This window comes from Ranitomeya imitator, chromosome 5, assembly GCF_032444005.1.
Source record: "Ranitomeya imitator isolate aRanImi1 chromosome 5, aRanImi1.pri, whole genome shotgun sequence".
Taxonomy (NCBI): domain Eukaryota; kingdom Metazoa; phylum Chordata; class Amphibia; order Anura; family Dendrobatidae; genus Ranitomeya; species Ranitomeya imitator.
Window position 1 is genome coordinate 42678669 of NC_091286.1, and position 22867 is coordinate 42701535.

General features: G+C 44.3%; 1 protein-coding gene across 1 annotated transcript in view; it reads right to left on the reverse strand.

Moving 5' to 3' along the window:
* The window catches only part of THADA (THADA armadillo repeat containing), a 626363-nt gene that overhangs the window by 521066 nt on the left and 82430 nt on the right, over positions 1-22867 (reverse strand). The window contains exons 20-21 of the mRNA XM_069768603.1: positions 21359-21520; positions 13651-13808 (exon numbers count right to left, since the gene is read on the reverse strand). Of these exons, the coding sequence (XP_069624704.1) occupies positions 13651-13808; positions 21359-21520 (320 nt within the window). The remainder of the gene's footprint in view (positions 1-13650; positions 13809-21358; positions 21521-22867) is intronic.

Genomic DNA, 22867 nt, shown 5'->3' on the forward strand with positions numbered 1-22867 from the left:
AGTGTTTGTTTTTTTAACGTTTACGCTGGTAACCAGGGTAAACATCGGGTTACTAAGCGCGGCCCTGCGCTTAGTAACCCGATGTTTACCCTGGTTACCGGGGACCTCGGGATCGTTGGTCGCTGGAGAGCTGTCTGTGTGACAGCTCTCCAGAGACCAAACAGCGATGCTGCAGCGATCGACATCGTTGTCGGTATCGCTGCAGCGTCGCTGAGTGTGAAGGTACCTTAAGAGGCAAACACCAGTTAATTAATCAGGCACTTTGCATTCTCATCCCCCCCCCCCCCCCCCCCCCGGCGCCATCATTAAGACTGGCGTAACAAATACCAGTCATTTTAGGCAAAAAATTCTTGCAATTAGGTTTAGTTAAAAAAATTTCCAATGTTAAGCTTTTGCAGGCTCTTTGTTTCCCTACACATTGCTAGCCGCAATACAAGTTAATCGAGAAGCCATCAAAGAGCTTTTCTGATGGAGAGTTTGTCTCTTTCTGAACTCCTCTGTGCCGATTTAGAACCTCCTTGGACCACATCAACTTTGATGTGGTCATAAAGCTGCTGAAAAAAGCTTAATAAAAAGAATAAACAAATGTGCAAACTCTGTAAAAACAAGCTCACTGATTGTTGGTTAACTCAGGTTTAGCTGAAAGACGTAATCCACCAAAGTTCATGCTAGAAAACTGGTGTGGAAAAGTTGCTAACTTTTGTGCTAAAGATAGTTGAACAAACATTTTCTGAAAATTAGATGGCGCTTAGCAGAAGGGATGCTGCCACTCGCAGCCCAACAAAGTCACTTTAAGGGTTCGCTCATACTGGCAAGTAGTACTCGCTCCAATTTTATACTATGGAGCAGTGCTAACTAGAGGTTTTTTTGTCATGCCGAGTCAGCATGAGAGAAAAAAAAAAAAATCGCTGCATGATGCGATTGGCAGTGTATATCAGATAGCGCCCACCCATACAAGTCTATGGGTGTGCACAAAATATTAGCTGCACTCTGATATCATCCGAGTGCAGTGTGCCGACTCACACAATGGAGAAAAAGGAGAAATAAAGTTATCCATCTTCTCCACAGCTGTGATCAAACTCTCACACGTGAGACAATCGTATCATGGTATAATGACTCTCGGATACCGCTCGAAGCAGAGTTTGCACCAAGGATCATTTGCATATAGCATCCAATGCTCTTGCATGAAACAATGAAAGAAAGATGCTAGTGTGAGCGAACCCTAAAAAGAGAATTTATGTCAAATTATTAACCAGCAGGTATGGGATTAATGTGCAGGTGAATAGCCTTCTGAAGATGGAAGAACATCGCACTGAGAGCCCCACTGCCGGGACGAAAAAAAAATGTAATCCTCCCAGCAGCGTCAGGCTTTCAGTCATAGTAGAGATGCAGCTGGCGCTCCACCAGTCACTAAATAGTGAGCAGCAGCTGTAACTGCGCCCCAGGCACCGACTGACGGCTGGATCTGCAGTGCTGAGCCGGCTGTCAGTCAGTGGCAGGGCACAGTTACAGCTGATGCTCACCATGTACTGGGCTGTGGCTGAAGCTGCGCAGGCTGCGTCTCTACTATGACTGAAAGCCCGAGGCTGGCGCACGAATAAAGTTAATTTCCTCCCGGCAGTGGGGCTCTCTGTGCTGTGTCCATACAGCTATTCACCAACAGATTAAGAAAATATCATCAGTATTATTTCATGACAGATTTCATTAAATTTACTTCAGAAAGTGGTATAAATTAGCGCAGAAATCTACGTCATCTTAGTAATACGTTTGGCACATCTCAATCCAGTGGACTTTTAGGAAATGCTAATCTTGATAAATCCGCCCCAATAGCGAGTGCGGTATATACTACATAAATCAACCGTTCCAAGAAACCAAGTTTATAAAGAAAACTAATCCTAGTATGTTATTTATGCAGAAAAGATGGTGGTAATGTATGATAGATGGCGCATACATACATTTCACCATCAGCACAATTACTCCTATAGGAGTCAACGTACAGTCATCTCATAGATATGTCAAAACTTTATTTTTATGATAGATTCCTGTGGGAGGACTCTGCAACGTTACTGTTCCTGGTAAACTAACTACAGCCATTTTTTATATCACATTTTCTTTCAGAAATAAGGAGTGACCTTGTGTTTTCTATGGATTCAGGAGGATGAATTGGAAATCTTCCCTCAGCTCTTCTGGACTGCCAAGCGTTCTAATATTGCCATCTTTAAAGGGGTTGAACGGGCTTGGGGCGCAAGTCTACAGTCACACTCTAAGGCTATGTGCACACGCTGCGGATTTTGCTGTGGATCCGCAGCGGTTCCGGAGCTGCGGGTCTGCAGCAGTTTCCCATGCGTTTACAGTACAATGTAAACCTAGGGGAAACGCAATCCACAGTGCCCATACTGCGGATAAAAAACGCGCAAAAACTAAGTGGTTTATATTCCGCAGCATGTCAATCCTTTGTACGGATTCCTCAATAGGATTCCGCAGGTGTAAAACCGCAGTGGAATCCGCACTAATTCCACAATAAATCCGCAGGAAATCCGCAGGTAAAACACAATGCCTTTTACCTGCGTGAAATCCGCTGCCGAAAAATCCGCAGAGCTCCAAAATATATGTGCACATACCCTGAGACTGCAGGCTTGTGAATACTCACAGTGTGCGCATTGTGCGAGATGTCAGGATTCTCGAGTGCCGACACTGAGAGCAGGCAGGCGTGTGACCACAAGTATTCCATTTGCATACATGAGGTCACAACCCGACTAGACATGCATGGCCTCACTCAATACAAGTGAACATCTACTCAAAATGTGTCCAGAAAAGTATGCAAATCGCATACTTGCGGTCACATGACGCCGACTCCCGACACCGGAGAATCCTGAGAGCGCGCATAGTGTGAACCTTGTAAGGATTCATAAGTTTTCAGTCATAGTAACATTTATGTGCAGCACGGTGGCTCAGTGGTTAGCACTGTTGCTTTGCAGCACTGAGGTCCTGGGTTCAATTCCCACAAAGGACAGCATCTACAGGAAGTTTGTATGTTCTCCTTGTGTTTGCGGGGGTTTCCTTCAGGTACTCCAGTTTCTTCCCACATTCCAAAGACATACTGATGGGGAATTTAGATTGAGCCTCAGTGATGATAATTAAGAGATGGGCAAACCTGAACAGTAAAGTTTGGTGTCCATACGGAACACCTACTGTTCAGACAATGAACACGGACCTCACCAGGAAGTAAGTGTTACTGTTCGGGTTCAGCCCCGTGAACACCAGATGTTTGTTGTGCTTGACAGCACGGCAAACACCACATCTTATGAGCGGTAAAATCATCACCACCGGCCAGACAGCCACGGTTCCCATGTAGTCAAATGACAGCATAAGCCCGCAGCTATTTAAATAATAATAAAAAATTAAAAAAAACGGCGTAGGGTTCCCCCTATTTTTGACAACCAGGCAAGCTAAAGCAGACAGCTAGGGGCTGGTATTCTCAGGCTGGGAAGCCCTTTCCATTGAATCCCTAGTTTCCTGTAATAAAACAAAATAAAAAAAAAAAGCAACAATATCCCTCACCTGTGACGTTCTGTCCCATGCCGTAAATTTTGCCTGGCTGGTTATCAAAAATACAGCGGAACCCACACTTATTTTTTTTTTAAATTATTATTTACAGCGCAGTCTAATATTTCCCCTGACACCAGGGAGGAGGAGGAGGGAAGAGGAGGGAGAAAAAGGGAGGAGGCAGGAGGGAGGAAGAGGAGGAAGGAGGAGTGAACAGTGGGGTGCCCAATTGCCGTTTCCCCTACTAGTCCCAAGAACAGGGCTTAGAAAATGTCTCATTGGAATGTAGTGATGACCACTGCTCCATACATTGTCAATTGGAGATGGCCAAATCCAGCAAGGCCATCACGTCACCAACACGGGCCATTTTTTAGAGACCAGGCATTGGGAACGGTGTGGTCCAAGCTGGCCTCTTATCCTGAGAATAGATAATAACTATTGATGAGCAAATGTGCTCGGATAAGGCGTTATGTTTGGAGAAGGCCGAAGACACACGGTTAGCACCCTAGCATGCTCTGATAACACCTTATCCAAGCACGTTTGCTCATCACTAGTAATAACTTTAAACTTTTGTGACTGGCATCAAAATAACTAGGTCCAGGTGCCAACCACAGGAGAAAGAGCTACTGAAACAAAGAGCGGCTGTACAGTACTATGAAGTTTCTGGAAGTCCTATAGAAACACTGTTTCTGTAGCGCGGTTCTGTTTGGACACAGAGCCACTCCCAGCAAGCCAACTGGATTGGGCTTCGGTGACGTTTTGAGCGGCTATCATGCCAACCTCATGGCTAGAGGAGGAAATGATTGACACTGCGCACTACTGGCTTCCATACAACACTAGACAAACATTGGCCAAAGCCAAACCCGCCGATACAGAAGAATTAGGGCTATAGTTTAGTGTGTATGGGGGCTACAAAAAGACGATTATCAAAGCAGGTAAGAATCTGGAATGCCCAATTTTGGACTGCTTTTGTACTCGAAGGGATAAGCTGTGGCCACAGATGTCTATAAGTGGCTCTCGTACAGAACACAGGAGCGTTCGTCAAAATGAGCGCTCGTGTGTGGTAGAGTTGGTCGAGATAGCTACCGACCAAACAGTCATTTGAATGACTGCAATCTTTTGTGTATGGAGGGATTCTGGTTGTTCCTGATTATCATCTAGAAGATAGACCCCCACAGATCTGTTTGACGTGCCATCATTTCTCTATGTATCATCGCCTAATACTGAGATATCCAACATGGGTCCCCTACAATTTAGGCATGTCTTAGAACTCATTTAGAAGCTGCCTATAAGACTCATCCCTACCGCTAATAATGTCAAGAGTTGATTTCTTTTTGTTTAATTAATTACTGCACGGAGAAGGAAACTTTTGGAAATCAGGAATAGTAGAAACAAATCTAAGGGAGCTGTAAAGGCAACCATATCAGCCATCAACTAGCAATTCCAAAAAAACATACATCAATAAAGCTCTGGGTGGAATCAAAAGACAAGTTATGAAATTACAATAAATGTATTTTCCCACAAAATAAATCTCGTTAAGGCTTTTAATTTTTTTTTTACTTTTCTCATAGTGAGAAGTCCATGGTACTGTGATAAGACTGGAGAGAGCAGAGCTGGATATAATCCTCCAAATGTTAGTGGGATTTCAAGAAGAGAGCAATAAATCAGCATGAGCGAGACTAATGAACAATAAACAGAGCCATATTCAGTTCAGCCACTATGGAGCAGACGCAGCTCGGTGCAAGACACAGCTGGTGAACACATGAAGAACATGCGATAGTCACCAGTGAACACAGATCAGCATGAATCTGCTTTTGCAATGCTCGTTCTCAAAACACCTTGAATGGAACAAATTCTCATTTCAACGAAATTTTTATTATTTTTACCCCAATATTCCCCAGTTTCTCTCTTTCTGAAAATGTTGGTTTGTTAAAACCAGATGGAAGGGAAAGGTCAAGAATTGAAAACAGAAAACTAATAAATCCTTGATATTTCCAAATGAAATGCTTGCGGTAAGCTAATTTCTTGTAAACACTGCGCTTATGTCGACTGAACAGTCCCAGATGCTGATCGAGCTTTCATAGTTCCAAATCTGAAATGTTGCGACAAGAAAAATAAAAGCAGGAAAGTAAAGACAAGGAAAACGACTATATCCAGTCATTGAAGCATAGCAGTAAAACAAAATAACATGATATGAACGAAAAAAAAAAGGTCACTAATCTACTAATGTGAACTCCCATCCTATATATATGTAGTATATCCACAGGATCCAAAGAGATTATACAGGACTTACGTTATGTTGAGAAAAGTATTGGGACAATTCATAATTATTGTATTGAGGTTTCTAATTCGGTCCCATTTACATCCGGTCACTCAGCCCCCCACCACTACCCACTTGTGTATAACATCTGGCCCTTCTCATCCCCCCCAGTGTATAACATCCTGCTCCTCACTCCTTCCTTCCCCTTATATAACACTCAGCCCCTCGCTTACCCTCGGTTTATAATATTCGGCCCTTCGCCCCCTCCAGTGTATAAGACTTGGACCCTTGTCTCCCTAGTGTGTAACATTTGGCTCCCTACCCGGTGTATAACATGTAGCCCCTCATCCCTCCCTGGTGTATAACATCTGGCCCCTCATCCCCGGTGTATATCAAAATAACATGATATGAATGAAAAAAAGTGACTTCATTGGTTGTGATGGTGGAGGTTAGGCTGGTCATTCAATGGTTGTGTTGGTGATATCAGGCTGGTTATTCATCAGTTGTGTTGGTGGATATCAGGCTAGTCATTCAATGGTTGTGTTGGTGGATATCAGGCTGGTCACTCATCAGTTGTGTTGGAGGAGGTCAGGCTGGATATTCATCGGTTGTGCTGCTGGAGGTCTGACTGGTCATTCATGGGTTGTGCTGCTGGAGGTCGGGCTGGTCATTCATCAGTTGTGATGGTGAAGGATAGGCTGGTCATTCAATGCTTGTGTTGGTGGATATCAGGCTCGTCATTCATCGGTTGTGATTGTGGATATCAGGCTGGTTATTCATCGGATGCGATTGTGGAGGTTAGGCTGGTCATTCAATGGCTGTGTTGGTGGATATCAGGTTGGTCATTCATTGGTTGTGCTGCTGGAGGTCAGACTGGTCATTCATGGGTTGTGCTGCTGGAGGTCAGGCTGGTCATTCATCGGTTGTGATTGTGGAGGTTAGGCTGGTCATTCAATGCTTGTGTTGGTGGATATCAGGCTGGTCATTCATCGGTTGTGTTTGAGAAAGTCAGGCTGGTCATTCATCGGTTGTATTTTTGGATATCAGGCTGGTTACTCATCGGTTGTGATTGTGGAGGTTAGGCTGGTCATTCAATGGCTGTGCTGGTGGACATCAGGCTGGTCATTCATCGGTTGTGTTGGTGAAGATCAGGCTGGTCATTCATCGGTTGTGATTGTGGAGGTTAGGCTGGTCATTCAATGGCTGTGTTGGTGGATATCCGGCTGGTCATTCATTGGTTGTGTTGGTGGATATCAGTTTGGTCATACATCAGTTGTGTTGGTGGATTTCAAGCTGGTCATACAGTGATTATGTTAGTGGATATCAGGATGGTCATACATCGGTTGTGTTGGTGGATATCAGCCTGGTCATTCATCGGATGTGTTGTTGGATATCAAGCTTGTCATTCATCGGTTGTGTTGGTGGATATCAAGCTCGTCATTCATCGCTGTTGTTGCTGGATATCAAGCTGGTCATTCATTGGTTGTGTTGGTCGATGAGAGACTGGTCATTCATCGGTTATTTTGGAGAAGGCCAGGCTACTCAACTACTAATAATGATAAAGAAGCTAAGATGTGAGCGTTATCCAGTTAATTTCTAATTTGGTCCAGGTTTGTCATTTACTGGCTTTGGAGAGATGGATAAAGCTTTTTATTATCTGGCTCTGGTGCAGGGGCTCAGCCTAAAATTTTTCCTCCAAGATTGGTATTTTATTCCATGCAGATAAAGGACCATTGGCTAATCAGTGAATGGCTTTGGTAAAAGGCTCCAAAGCTTCTCATTTATTGACCGAAACTAAAGGCACACTGCACTGACTATGGTACGTATATATGGCAGGTAAGTTAATTTTCAGACCTCCCAGAAAGACTGGTGAAGCTCCTCCATTCTCGATGTTGAAAATGGCTATGATGGAGGCCACAGAATCAGACTTTGCAGCCTTTCTGAGCAAAATATTGGCCATGTAATACAATAGCAGCACTGTTGATGAGATTTAAATGAGTTATGAAACTTTTCACAACTCCTTATTAATGGAGTCAAAAAGGAGGTGAAAAATAATCACTTGCCAAGTGGGAGTGTCATGTGAGACGCTGCAGACCACCAGTGGCTGCTGATGGGCTTCAACGCTGAGATTTCTCATGAGCCAGAAGAAACACCGTTGTTTCCCGTTTCTTCTATTGAAACGAAATTTCATGCACAGGCTGCAAAGGAAATCTTCAGTAATTTGCTAATCTGAAATTCGCATTATGTCATCCTTTCGCACAGCATAATGTGGCAGCATTTCGGCAACTGAAATATCACAGCAGAAAGTCTCCTGTGCAAATACCGCCATGATAAATATGGCATATCCACACTTTATTACCGTACTTATACGATGGTCTTTGCGGAGATTCCAGAATTCTGGCCGCTATGAGGTGTATGCCTCAAATACTAAATTGCAGTCTCCATTTTCTGCATAAGCAGAAGACATTTCCGTAAATGTATCCGAGCCTGTGTTTGAGCTGTAATCTTCTTTTCATTTAAAGACCCCATTCCAAACATGAGAGTCTGAAGATTGGAGACTATATACATATTGTATATACATAAAAATCATTTTGTATTATTATATATGCAATGCCAAAAAAATGTAGTCCGTGAAAATTAATAGCACCAATAATTATGTAGAAGGCTTGCAAATTAAATCCCTCAAAGGGAAAAATCAAGAAAAGTCTGGGTTCGGTTACAAACGCTACAGCTTTCCAGTGATTGCAAATTGGCTTATTAACTCTTTTACCCTCCACCCTGTTATGTGCGTTAGATTCCCATAAAGCAAGCGTCATCACTTTACAGCAGTCCTGGCATTTCTGTAACAGCTGCCCTAGACTAGAGGATTTGACTGATACAGTGCCTTGCGAAAGTATTCAGCTCCCTGGAACTTTTCAACCTTTTCCCACATATAGTGCTTCAAACATAAAGATGCCAAATGTAAATTTTTGGTGAAGAATCAACAAGTGGAACACAATTGTGAAGTTGAATGAAATTTATTGGTTATTTTAAATTTTTGTGGAAATTCAAAAACTGAAAAGTGGGGCGTGCAATATTATGCGGCCCCTTTACTTTCAGCGCAGCAAACTCACTCCAGAAGTTCATTGTGGATCTCTGAATGATCCAATGTTCTCCTAAATGCCTAATGATGATAAATATAATCCACCTGTGTGTAAGCAAGTCTCCGTATAAATGCACCTGCTCTGTGATAGTCTCAGGGTTCTGTTTGAAGCACAGAGAGCATCATGAAGACCAAGGAACACAACAGGCAGGTCCGTGATACTGTTGTGGAGAAGTTTAAAGCTGGATTTGGATACAAAATGATTTCCAAAACTTTAACCCCTTCATGCCCTTGGGATTTTTCGTTTTTCCGTGTTCGTTTTTCACTCCCCTCCTTCCCAGAGCCATAACTTTTTTATTTTTCCGTCAATTTGGCCATGTGAGGGCTTATTTTTTTGCGGGACGAGTTGTACTTTTGAACGACATCATTGGTTTTAGCATGTCGTGTACTAGAAAACGGGAAAAAAATTCCAAGTGCGGTGAAATTGCAAAAAAAGTGCAATGTTTTTTGTTTGGCTTTTTTGCTAGGTTCACTAAATGCTAAAACTGACCTGCCATTATGATTCTCCAGGTCAGTACGAGTTCATAGACACCTAACATGACTAGGTTATTTTTTATCTAAGTGGTGAAAAAAAATTCCAAACTTTGCTTAAAAAAAAAAAAAAAAAAATTGCGCCATTTTCCGGTACCCGTAGCGTCTCCATTTTTCGTGATCTGGGGTCGGTTGAGGGCTTATTTTTTGCGTGCCGAGATGACGTTTTTAACGATAGCATTTCGGTGCAGATACGTTCTTTTGATCGCCCGTTATTGCATTTTAATGCAATGTCGCGACGACCAAAAAAACGTAATTCTGGCGTTTTGAATTTTTTTCCCGCTACGCTGTTTAGCGATCAGGTTAATGCTTTTTTTTAGTTGATAGATCGGGCGATTCTGAGCGCGGCGATACCAAATATGCGTAGATTTTATATTTTTTTTTATTGATTTATTTTGATTGGGGCGAAAGGGGGGTGATTTAAACTTTTATATATTTTTTATTTTTTTAACATTTTTTTTCAACCTTTTTTTTTTAACTTTTGCCATGCTTCAATAGCCTCCATCGGAGGCTAGAAGCAGGCACAACTCGATCGCTTCTGCTACATAGCAGCGATCTGCTGATCGCTGCTATGTAGCAGAAATGGAGGTGTGCTGTGAGCGCCGACCACAGGGTGGCGCTCACAGCCACCGGCGATCAGTAACCATAGAGGGTCTCAAGGACCTCTATGGTTACAATAGAGACGCATCGCCGACCCCCGTCACATGACGTCATTTCCGGCCGCCCGGCCGGATGCGGTAGTTAAATGCCGCTGTCTGCGTTTGACAGCGGCATTTAACTAGTTAATAGGTGCGGGCAGATCGCGATTCTGCCCGCGCCTATTACGGGCACATGTCAGCTGTTCAAAACAGCTGACATGTCCCGGCTTTGATGCGGGCTCACCGCGGAGTCCTGAATCAAAGCAGGGGATCTGACCTCGGACGTACTATCCCGTCCGAGGTCAGATAGGGGTTAAACATCCCAAGGAGCACTGTGCAAGCGATCATATTGAAATGGAAGGAGTATCATACCACTGCAAATCTACCAAGACCCGGCCGTCCCTCTAAACTTTCATCTCAAACAAGGAGAAGACTGATCAGAGATGCAGCCAAGAGGCCCATGATCACTGTGGATGAACTGTAGAGATCTACAGCTGAGGTGGGACAGTCTGTCCATAGGACAACAATCAGTCGTACACTGCACAAATCTGGCCTTTATGGAACAGTGGCAAGAAGAAAGCCATTTCTCAAAGATATCCATAAAAAGTGTTGTTTAAAGTTTGCAACAAGCCACCTGGTAGACACACCAAACATGTGGAAGAAGGTGCTTTGGTCAGATGAAACCAAAATTGAACTTTTTAGCAACAATGGCAAACAATATGATTGGCGTAAAGGCAACACAGCTTATCACCCTGAACACACCATCCCCACTGTCAAACATGGTGCTGGCAGCATCATGGTTTGGGCCTGCTTTTCTTCTGCAGGGACAGGGAAGATTATTAAAATTGATGTGAAGATGGATGGAGCCAAATAAAGGACCATTCTTGAAGGAAACCTGTGAATGATCCCAAACAAAGCAAAATCTACAATGGAATTGTTCACAAATAAACGTATCCAGGTATTAGAATGGCCAAGTCAAAGTCCAGACCTCAATCTAATCGAGAATCTGTGGAAAGAGCTGAAAACTGCTGTTCACAAACGATCTCCATCAAACCTCACTGAGCCCGAGCTGTTTACCAAGGAAGAATGGGCAAGAATTTCAGTCTCTCAATGTAAAAAACTGATAGAGACATACCCCAAGCGACTGCAGCTGTAATCGCAGCAAAAGGTGGCGCAACAAAGTATTAAGTTAAAGGGGCCGAATAATATTGCACGCTCCACTTTTCAATTTATTATTTTCCACAAAAATTAAAAAGAACCAATACATTGTGTTCAACTTTACAAATGATTCTTCACCAAAAATTTACACTTGGTATCTTTATGTTTGAAGCAAGATATGTGGGAAAAGTTCCAGGGAGCTGAATACTTTCGCAGGGCACTGTATATAGTACAGGGACAGGATCTGGATCTCTCCATGTTCTTCACGTTTGACCACTATTTCTTTTTTTTTCCTGAAACAGAGCTCCAAAAACTTTGCTTTACTTCACAAAGCCATAAAAAATTTGGCAGGTTATAAACTTGCAGGACCTTGGATCCAGCGTCCTTGTCGGTAGTTGGCGACTGTGGGACCAGAGCCCTGTAACACGCCTCCTAACTGCCAGTATTTCCGAAGCAATGTCATCCATGACACGTGACGCAGGTATGGCGTCAGGCCTGCTAATCAGAAGAGGTTCTGGGAAAATCAGTTGCTAGGAGGTGGTCTGCAGGGCTCTGGTCCGGCCACGGACTACTGATAGGGCAGCTGGACCAGGATCCTACAACTCATTCTGAACTCAACTCAGAGACTGTTTGGGTGTAAAGACCACAACTAATAGCTAGAATGTAGGGTTAGAAGAGCTCAGCTAAGCGCTGCTCTTCTCCGAGACTGTAGGAATGGGCTAAGATTCACCAGGAAGGCTGCCAGAAGCTGGCGTTTGGCTATGAATCACATTTGCAGCAGGTCATAACAGCCAGAAGGTCTATACAAAGTACTAAAGACTAGTGATGAGCGAACGTGCTGGGATAATGTGTTATCCGATCATGCTCCGGGGCTAACAGAGTGTCTTTGGCGTGCTCAAATAACATGATCGAGTCCCCGCGGCTGCAAGTCTCGACAGCCGCAACATATGCAGGAATTGCCTAACAAATAGGAAATCCATGCATGAGTTGCGACTGTCGAACAGCCACGAGACATGCAGCCGCGGGGACTCGAACATATTTTTCGAGCACGCCAAAGACATTCGATTAGCATCAGAGCATGGCGGAGAACACCTTATCCCAGCACATTCGCTCATCACTACTAAAGATGCTTCTCATGAAGAGGGTGAATGATTCTGAGGAGGCAGCAGTGGCTATTTTGGTGAATTTGGAGAAACTACTTCTGTCAGTTGGGTTGAACTGTATTAAATGGTGTTTGGTTTATTGAAAAAAAAAATGTGTACCTAATTTGACCTAAAGGATGAATCAATTTGATAGTAATTGTAGATATAAAGTGGTCAATAAAAATACAAATGTATCACCTAGGGACTTAGGGCTCTGTGCACATCATGCTTGATCCTTGCTTTGAGAACATCTTGAGGTGTGACACACGCATGGCCTCTCGACAGGCGCACTAATTAGATGAAGTGGGTAGGAGGTGGTTCGCAATGACTGCCATCCGGCCACAGACTAGGAAAGTAGCCTCTGGACCTGGATGCTGCAAATCTTTTTGCTGGACTCTAACAGCGCTAAGACCACAACTGAGGAGCAGAAGAGCTCGGCCAAGCAATGCTCTAGTAAGAGACTGGATAAACTTTCCATCTTTGCTGGTCCAGAACCACCAGGGCCCTATGGATTGATTTGCCGATCTCTAGGAATAAATGATCCGTTGCATCAGTTAAGGAAACAGGAGCACAGGACCCCATTGGGATTGTTTATATTTAAGAACGGAAGAAAAAGTTCTGCATTCAGGAAACCAAACCAAAAAAAAAAAAGGAACTTAAACTGCCCCCATAATAATCAGTTGTTTGTAGAACTGATGCAACGGATCACTTTTTCCATTTTTCTGTTCCTAAAATGGAAGAGAAAAACAGATCGGACGAGTGATCAGAGCTGTGCGTCTACATAACACCAATGCAGAGCGGAGTAAATACGTAGTAACAGGAAACTGACCTCGTAATTCTTAGAAATCATCATTTACGAGTCACAGACAAATATTATACCAGGAAATGTAAAAAAAAAAAAAAAGTATCGTAGAAACAAAAACTGGCTAGAAATTTGCTCGGCACAAAATATTAATGGCGTGAGTAATCCATGAAGGAACCATTGGAGGGAAGCATCGGAGCCAGCTTTCTATCTGAGGTGCCGGACAGGAGACCTTCTCAGTAAGTGCAAGATTCCCCGATTGTGCCGAGAAGCCAAAATGGAACGGGCGCAAGTTTAACGAAAACTGGAGAGTAGTCAAAAGACTTTGTAAGGAGGGAAAGAATTACAAGACACTGGATGAATATTTCTCTACAAGTGGAGGGAAAAAAAAGGGTTTAGATAGGTTTTAAAAGAACTTTAGGTGGCCTTACCTGTTTCACAGTAATGAGCCTCCGAGGCGAGGTCAGATCTGTCTGCAGCGGGAGACTCTGGCACAGCAACCCCAATAATAGGGAGACTTCCTTCATACTCCTCCAACAGCAAACCAGGACCATCTGTGCCGTCACGCTGCACGATGCGCCCTCACCACCTTCCAAGACAAGCAAGGCAGCGTCAGAGACCGCACAAACCATACTAAATAAATATATATACACACATATACACATATATACATACACACACAGTACAGACAAAAGTTTGGACACACCTCATTTAAAGATATTTCTGTATTTTCATGACTATGAAAATTGTAAATTCACACTGAAGGCTTCATAACTATGAACTAACACATGTGGAATTATATACCGTACTTAACAAACAAGTGTGAAACAACTGAAAATATGTCTTATATTCTAGGTTCTTCAAAGTAGCCACCTTTTGCTATGATGACTGCTTTGCACACTCTTGGCATTCTCTTGATGAGCTTCAAGAGGTAGTCACCGGCAATGGTCTTCCAACAATCTTGAAGGAGTTCCCAGAGATGCTTAGCACTTGTTGGCCCTTTTGCCTTTACTCTGCGGGCCAGCTCACCCCAAACCACACCATCACACCTCCTCCTCCATGCTTCCCGATGGGAACCAGGCATGTAGAGTCCATCCGTTCACCTTTTCTGCGTCACACAAAGACACGGTGGTTGGAACCAAAGATCTCAAATTTGGACTCATCAGACCAAAACACAGATTTCCATTGGTCTAATGTCCATTCCTTGTGTTCTTTAGCCCAAACAAGTCTCTTCTGCTTGTTGCCTGTCCTTAGCAGTGGTTACCTAGCAGCTATTTTACCATGAAGGCCTGCTGCACAAAGTCTCCTCTTAACAGTTGTTGTAGAGATGTGTCTGCTGCTAGAACTGTGTGTGGCATTGACCTGGTCTCTAATCTGAGCTGCTGTTAACCTGCGATTTCTGAGGCTGGTGACTCGGATAAACTAATCCTCAGAAGCAGAGGTGACTCTTGGTCTTCCTTTCCTGGGGCGGTCCTCATGTGAGCCAGTTTCTTTGTAGCGCTTGATGGTTTTTGCAAACTGCACTTGGGGACACTTTCAAAGTTTCCCAATTTTTCGGACTGACTGACCTTCATTTCTTAAAGTAATGATGGCCACTCGTTTTTCTTTACTTAGCTGCTTTTTTCTTGCCATAATACAAATTCTAACAGTTTATTCAGTAGGACTATCAGCTGTGTATCCACCAGACTTCTGCACAACACTACTGATGGTCCCAACATCATTTATAAGGCAAGAAATCCCACTTATTAAACCTGACAGGGCACACCTGTGAAGGGAAAACCATTCCCGGTGACTACCTCTTGAAGCTCATCAAGAGAATGCCAAGAGTGTGCAAAGCAGTCATCAAAGCAAAAGGTGGCTACTTTGAAGAACCTAGAATATAAGACATAATTTCAGTTGTTTCACACTTTTTTGTTAAGTATATAATTCCACATGTGTTAATTCATAGTTTTGATGCCTTCAGTGTGAATGCACAATTTTCATAGTCATGAAAATACAGAAAAATCTTTAAATGAGAAGGTGTGTCCAAACTTTTGGTCTGTACAGTATAATATAATTTTGCTGGTCATTCTGCGGTAAAAATGACTTGTCAACATAATTCATCAGGTCAGTGTGATTACAGCGATGCTACATTTATATAGATTTTATTTATATTTGCTGTTTTTGTTTAAAAAAAAAAAAAAAAAAAAACAGAACTCTATAACTGTGCAAATAGAGTTTGGTTTGTCGACATTTTTGACCCATAACCTTTTTTTTTCTATCAGAGATGCTGCATTATAGCTTATTTTTTATGTGGTGAGCTGTAGCTTTTATTGGTTCAATTCTGGAGCACTTCTAGCACGTTGATCGCTTTTTACGGTGCAATTCTAAGATTTCGGTTTTTGTGGAGGGAGGGGGGGTTCATTAGGAAAACCAAGATGGCACCAATGGGGGCATTCAGAAGACCCCTGGCTGCCACTGTAAAGCATCAGTACATTGTGACTGCATCATTGGGGGCTTAAAGATCAATCAACACTTTTAGAACTGCTTGAATTCCGCAGCCGGAGACTGACGGCAGCCACTGAGCAGCAGTGATCGGAGCCAGCTCTGATCGCTCATTACAGGTAGGTGCTGACTGTGAAACACAGGTCAGGAATGGGTTAACCACTTAATTACTGCACTATGTTTTTACAGCAATTGTTAGGGTATGAATACTTGTGATGGAAATTCTGAAAATTATATCTGTCCGGATTTGTCAGGGAAAAGTATGCAATGTGCTTAGAGGAGGAGCAAAGTGGATGAGATTGTGACAAGTCTTATCCACTGTGGATGGGAAAAAAATTACAGAGCAAATTTTCTCAGAAATCTGCAAAACCCACAGTAAATCCGTACATATCCGCTGCTCCAAAACCTGCGCATATCCAGAGTATATCTGCCCCAAAGACTGCACATATCCACAAGAAAATCTGCTCCAAAATCTGCGCATATCCAGAGCAAATCTGCTCCAAAACCTGCACATATCCACAAGGAAATCTGCTCCAAAATCTGCGCATATCCAGAGTATATCTGCTCCAAAATCTGCGCATATCCAGAGTATATCTGCTCCAAAACCTGCACATATCCACAAGGAAATCTGCTCCAAAATCTGCGCATATCCAGAGTATATCTGCTCCAAAATCTGCGCATATCCAGAGTATATCTGCTCCAAAATCTGCGCATATCCAGAGCAAATCTGCTCCAAAACCTGCACATATCCACAAGGAAATCTGCTCCAAAATCTGCGCATATCCAGAGTATATCTGCTCCAAAATCTGCGCATATCCAGAGTATATCTGCTCCAAAACCTGCACATATCCACAAGGAAATCTGCTCCAAAATCTGCGCATATCCAGAGTATATCTGCTCCAAAATCTGCGCATATCCAGAGTATATCTGCTCCAAAATCTGCGCATATCCAGAGCAAATCTGCTCCAAAACCTGCACATATCCACAAGGAAATCTGCTCCAAAAGCTGCGCATATCCAGAGTATATCTGCCCCAAAATCTGCACATATCCACAAGAAAATCTGCTCCAAAATCTGCACATATCCACAAGGAAATCTGCTCCAAAATCTGCGCATATCCACAAGAAAATCTGCTCCAAAATCTGCGCATATCCAGAGCAAATCTGCTCCAAAACCTGCACATATCCACAAGAAAATCTGCTCCAAAACCTGCGCATATCCGGAGTATATCTGCTCCAAAACCTGCACATATCCACAAGAAAATCTGCTCCAAAACCTGCGCATATCCAGAGCAAATCTGCTCCAAAACCTGCACATATCCACAAGAAAATCTGCTCCAAAATCTGTGCATATCTACAAGAAAATCTGCTCCAAAACCTGCGCATATCCAAAAGAAAATCTGCTCCAAAGTCTGCACATATCCACAAGAAAATCTGCTCCAAAACCTGCGCATATCCGGAGTATATCTTCTCCAAAGTTTGCGCATATCCACAAGAAAATCTGCTCTAAAATCCGCGCATATCCACAAGAAAATCTGCTCCAAAGTCTGCGCATATCCAGAGCAAATCTGCTCCAAAACCTGCACATATCCACAAGAAAATCTGCTCCAAAATCTGCGCATATCCACAAGAAAATCTGCTCCAAAGTCTGCGCATATCCAGAGCAAATCTGCTCCAAAGTCTGCACATATCCACAAGAAAATCTGCTCCAAAATCTGCGCATATCCAGAGTATATCTGCTCCAAAACCTGCACATATCCACAAGAAAATCTGCTCCAAAATCTGCGCATATCCAGAGTATATCTGCTCCAAAACCTGCGCATATCCACAAGGAAATCTGCGCATATCCACAAGGAAATCTGCTCCAAAATCTGCGCATATCCAGAGTATATCTGCTCCAAAACCTGCGCATATCCAGAGCAAATCTGCTACAAAATCTGCGCATATCCGGAGTATATCTGCTCCAAAAGCTGCACATATCCACAAGGAAATCTGCTCCAAAGTCTGCGCATATCCAGAGCAAATCTGCTCCAAAGTCTGCACATATCCACAAGAAAATCTGCGCATATCCAGAGTATATCTGCTCCAAAACCTGCACATATCCACAAGGAAATCTGCTCCAAAATCTGCGCATATCCAGAGTATATCTGCTCCAAAACCTGCGCATATCCAGAGCAAATCTGCTCCAAAATCTGCGCATATCTGGAGTATATCTGCTCCAAAGTCTGTAGATATCTACAAGAAAATCTGCTCTAAAACCTGCAAATATCCAGAGCAAATCTGCTCCAAACCCAGCACTTATCCACACAGTAAATCTGCCCCAACACCTGCCCATATCCACTAGAAAACCTGCCCATGTCCAGAGCATATCTGCACCAAAATCTGCACATTTGATCTGCGCCTCTCTGCTCTAGTCACTTCCTTCCAGAGCCACAATCAATAGATTTCTCTACAGATCTAGAAAAGTAGAAAGAAAACAATTGCAATATTTAAAATAACTGGAAAATCCACAGTCAGAAGTAGCAGAGGCGAGTTTGTCCTAATAGCCCAATAACTTTGCTACTTGCAGTTTTGCAGAGACGGTAAATGTAATATCAGTTATATAATGCGACACTAAACGTAGATACAGGAAATTGCTAAAATTCATGACAAATATTAATTTAACGTAAAAAAAAAAAAAAAATAGGTCACATTGTACAGACACCCAAAAAGCCACAAGTGTACAGCCCGTAGCGGTGAACTTCTGACTACTAAAACACACAGCAGAGGCGAGGGCGTCCTCCACAAAGCGGAGAGGTAAACGCTCACTTCGGTTACAGGCAATTATTCATTATTAAGCTAAAAAGATCCCATTTTACATTGAAAAAGGAGAAGAAGAAAAAAATTGAGCTTCTTATCCCATTCTGCAGAAATTAAGGCAAATGTGACCCCTGACCTCGCGCACAATATCTGGGGGGGGGGTGATGAGCTGACTGATGGGAAGCGCCACAGCTCCACCAAGTGGTTACTCAGGGGATGGCAGGTTTAAATGCACACTCGGTATGGACATGTTATCTAGAAGGTTAGTAGTAAGGAATGGGCAAGAAGACCCTGGCTTATACCCCGAATGTACTGTATATGGATGTGCAGATAAAGTCTTCTCAGGGCTGAATATTTGTTATTCCTAGGATAACACTGAACCACCAAAAGCACAGGAAGTGTTATCATAGGGACATCTAGACTTGCAGGCTGCGGAATTTAAAATAATACCTTTATAAATTCATATTGTTGCAAAGCTTCTGGCAATTCTTCTTTATCAATATATTACCTCGTAAATGCTCTCCAACCTTGAGAAAAAATTTTGTTTAACTTAAAAGCGGTATTCCCATCCCCAAGATCCTATCCCAAAGTGTAGTAGGTGTAATAATAATAATAATAATAATAGCAAATACTTTCATTTAGAAATGTAGCATAGTTCTTCTGATTTGCCATGTCTCCTTCCTCATGTGCAGGGCACTGTAGTAGCTTAGGTATCCATAGCTACAACCACTCATATAGTGACAGTTCGTTACCTAGTTGCTAGTGATCGTAACCATGGATACCTACGCTACTGTAATGCTCTGCACATGGGCTAAGAGACATAGTGAATCAGAAGAACTAGGCAACATTTGTAATTGGAAGTATTTGCTAATATTATTACCCCTACTACATGTCGGGATAGGATCTTGAAGATGGGAATAGCACTTTAAATTCATGTATTTGGCGTTAATAATTTTTTGCAATTGGGTTACAATAACATTTTCGCACGGTTTTGCTTTCACGGCCTCTTTTGTTTCATGCATAGTCAACCTTGCTGTGATCTGTGGCCATAAATCAGATAAGAGGAGCTCAGAAAATGGAAGGAAATATTCCCAAAAAAGTCAAGCGATAGATAAAAAAAAAAAACAGACTAAAAACCCTGCAAATGATGAATCAGGAAGATTGGGGCCAATTCGTAGACAGGCGTTGTGCACATCAGTGTTAGTAGAGGCTTCGCCGATTAACAATGCACAAAAATTAATTGAGACACGTGCTACTAAAATAATTTAGCGCCTCTTCTCAATGGCGTGCGCCTCTGTGCTCCTCGCCAGAAACGGCACTGCCGTCAGACGGGAATATCATTTCTGGAGTAAAAAATGCTGGTACTTTTGTTAAAAGTGATGGGCAGGCGAAGCTACACCCAGTCACCTCCCCAACACTGCCTGTCCAGGAAGCGCCAAACGTAGCAACAATATTGCACAACTTTGCGACTTTTGAAATCTTTTATACCAATTTTCTGGCATAAAAGCTTTGATGAATATAGCCCTATACGACTCTTACGCTCAGTACTCTATGTATCTGCCTGCCCCGGCACCCGCCCGCAGGTCTCGCAGTATACATTTTGATGAATCAGTCCGCAGATCCGCCCGCCTGCCTCCAGCGTACGTCCGTCTGTCTACCCCCTCCCGACTCATGCCCAACTGACGAATCGAGCCCTATACATCTCTCTACATGCCTGCCTTCCCCCGGCGCTTGTCCGCCTGCCTCATGCTGCACGTCCGCCTGCCTCCTCCTCCCGCCGCACGTCCGCCTGCCTCCTCCTGCCGCCGCACGTCCGCCTGCCTCCTCCTCCCGCCGCACGTCCGCCTGCCTCCTCCTCCCGCCGCACGTCCGCCTGCCTCCTCCCCTCGCACGTCTGCCTGCCTCCTCCACTCGCACGTCCGCCTGCCTCCTCCTCCCGCCGCACGTCCGCCTGCCTCCTCCTGCCGCCGCACGTCCGCCTGCCTCCTCCTCCCGCACGTCCGCCTACCTCCTCCTCCCGCCGCACGTCCGCCTGCCTCCTCCTCTCGCACGTCCGCCTGCCTCCTCCTCCCGCCGCACGTCCGCCTGCCTCCTCCCGTCGCACGTCTGCCTGCCTCCTCCACTCGCACGTCCGCCTGCCTCCTTCCCCTGCCGCACACCCATCTTGTTTCGCTTGCTGCATATCCGCCTGCCTCCTCACACCGCCGCATGCCTGCCTGCCACCTCCTGCCTGTATCCTCTTCGCGCCGCACACTTACCTGCCCCCATCTACCGCACCCCCCCGTACGCTCACCTGCCTCCCCCTGGCCCACGTTTATGCTACTCCCTCGCACTCACTACAGGTCTCCTCATACCTTTATACAAGGCTAAAAAAAAATCCAATAGTGTAGAGCGTATTTGTAGAATTTCCCATCACCCGTGAGTGCAGCTGCATGAAGTCAATCCTCATTATTCCTATCATACTACTGATCGGCGCCGCTCATATTTTCATACTGCCTTAAACCGTGGCCCGGTACAATAGGTAGAAGCAAACCCATGCTGCTAAATCTTCAGCGGCAAAAAATAGAATTCCTCGACATGTCTGTTCTCCTTAAAGGATAAAGACGCTGATCAAAGCCGAGTGAGACCAGAAGGAAAACGCAAACCGACAAGGGCAAAAAAAAAAAAAAAGTGCGGGCAGAAAAGCTGTCACACGTGACCCACGGACCAGTGTCCTAAACCTGCAGCACTTGTGTCCCCCCAGAATATGGGCCACAACAAACAAACAACATGGAATAACGACTATTGTAGGACATTAATGAAGTCGTCATCATAGAGGACTAATCAGGCTTTTAATTGCTGTAATTACATGTCGTTACCTCTCATTTCTGCACACAGGGTATTGGACGGCACTCGGTCTTCTGGAAGGGCCTGGGAATGTAGGTCATATTCTTCCTGTAATATTCTTGGCTGCGTGAAGTAATCATTTGTGTCCCGTGGTTTGATCTCACTCATTATCATGTGCAACTGAGCTGCAGCTTCTGGGGGAGACAATGGGAATAGTCAGCGAGGGACGGTCAACCGAAAACCGCTTTGTCTCAGAGTCTTCACCTCTGTGCCCTGACTGTTTTAGGTAACAGGACCCAAAGCGGCTAAAAGGCACAGCGGTTACACGGTTCAGTCCCAGGAGAGACGCGTTTCAGGACAAAACAGCAATAGACTAATATAGAGGAGATGATAAACACACAAGCACTGTACATGTCAGCTGGGAAGAGGAAACCTCTGTCACGGGAAGTGGTAGACTATAATTTCCTCTATTTGGATGCCAATACATCTTAAAAGTGAATTCCCACAATTGAAAGTTATCCCCTACACACAAGATAGGGGATAACTTACTGCTCTCACTGGGGGTCCCGATGAAAGGGATCCTCTCCGCTCCTGAGAGTTCTTTCTGAAATGAATGAAGGTGCGCATGCTCATCCTCGGATCCACTCATTGTCTATGGGTGTTGCACTCCGCGTTCTCTAGCAGTGCCATAAACAAGAAAAGGAGCAGAAGGGGCAATCTGGGGTAGTAGTCAGACCCCCAGCAATCACCGAGATATAACCTTCAATTGTGGGAATGTACATAGGATGAAGACTGCACCGCACCGAAGAGACAGATGAGAATATACTGAACCCAGGTCTACCGGAAATCCAGACATACTGGAGCAAGATGGAGGGAAAGGGCAAGAGAGAAAAAGAGAAAGAGAGACAAGGAGGGAAAGGGCGAGAGAGAGACAAGGAGGGAAAGGGCGAGAGAGAGAGACGAGGGAAAGGGCGAGAGAGACGAGGGAAAGGGCGAGAGAGAGACGAGGGAAAGGGCGAGAGAGACAAGGAGGGAAAGGGCGAGAGAGACAAGGAGGGAAAGGGCGAGAGAGAGACAAGGAGGGAAAGGGCGAGAGAGAGAGACGAGGGAAAGGGCGAGAGAGAGACAAGGTGGGAAAGGGCGAGAGACAAGGAGGGAAAGGGCGAGAGACACGGAGGGAAAGGGCGAGAGAGAGACACAGACAAGGAGGAAAAGGGAGAGAAAGAGAAAAAAAAACAAGGAGGGAAAGGGTGAGAGAGACAAGGAGGAAAAGGGCGAGAGAGACAAGGAGGGAAAGGGAGAGAGAAACACAAGGAGGGAAAGGGCGAGAACGAAAGAGACAAGGAGGGAAAGGGCGAGAGAGACAAGGAGGGAAAGGGCGAGAGAGAAACAAGGAGGGAAAAGGCGAGAGACAAGGAGGGAAAGGGCGAGAGACAAGGAGGGAAAAGGCGAGAAAGAGAGAAACAAGGAGGGAAAAGGCGAGAGCGACAAGGAGGGAAAAGGCGAGAGAGACCAACAAAGAGCAACATCGAGAGAAAGCA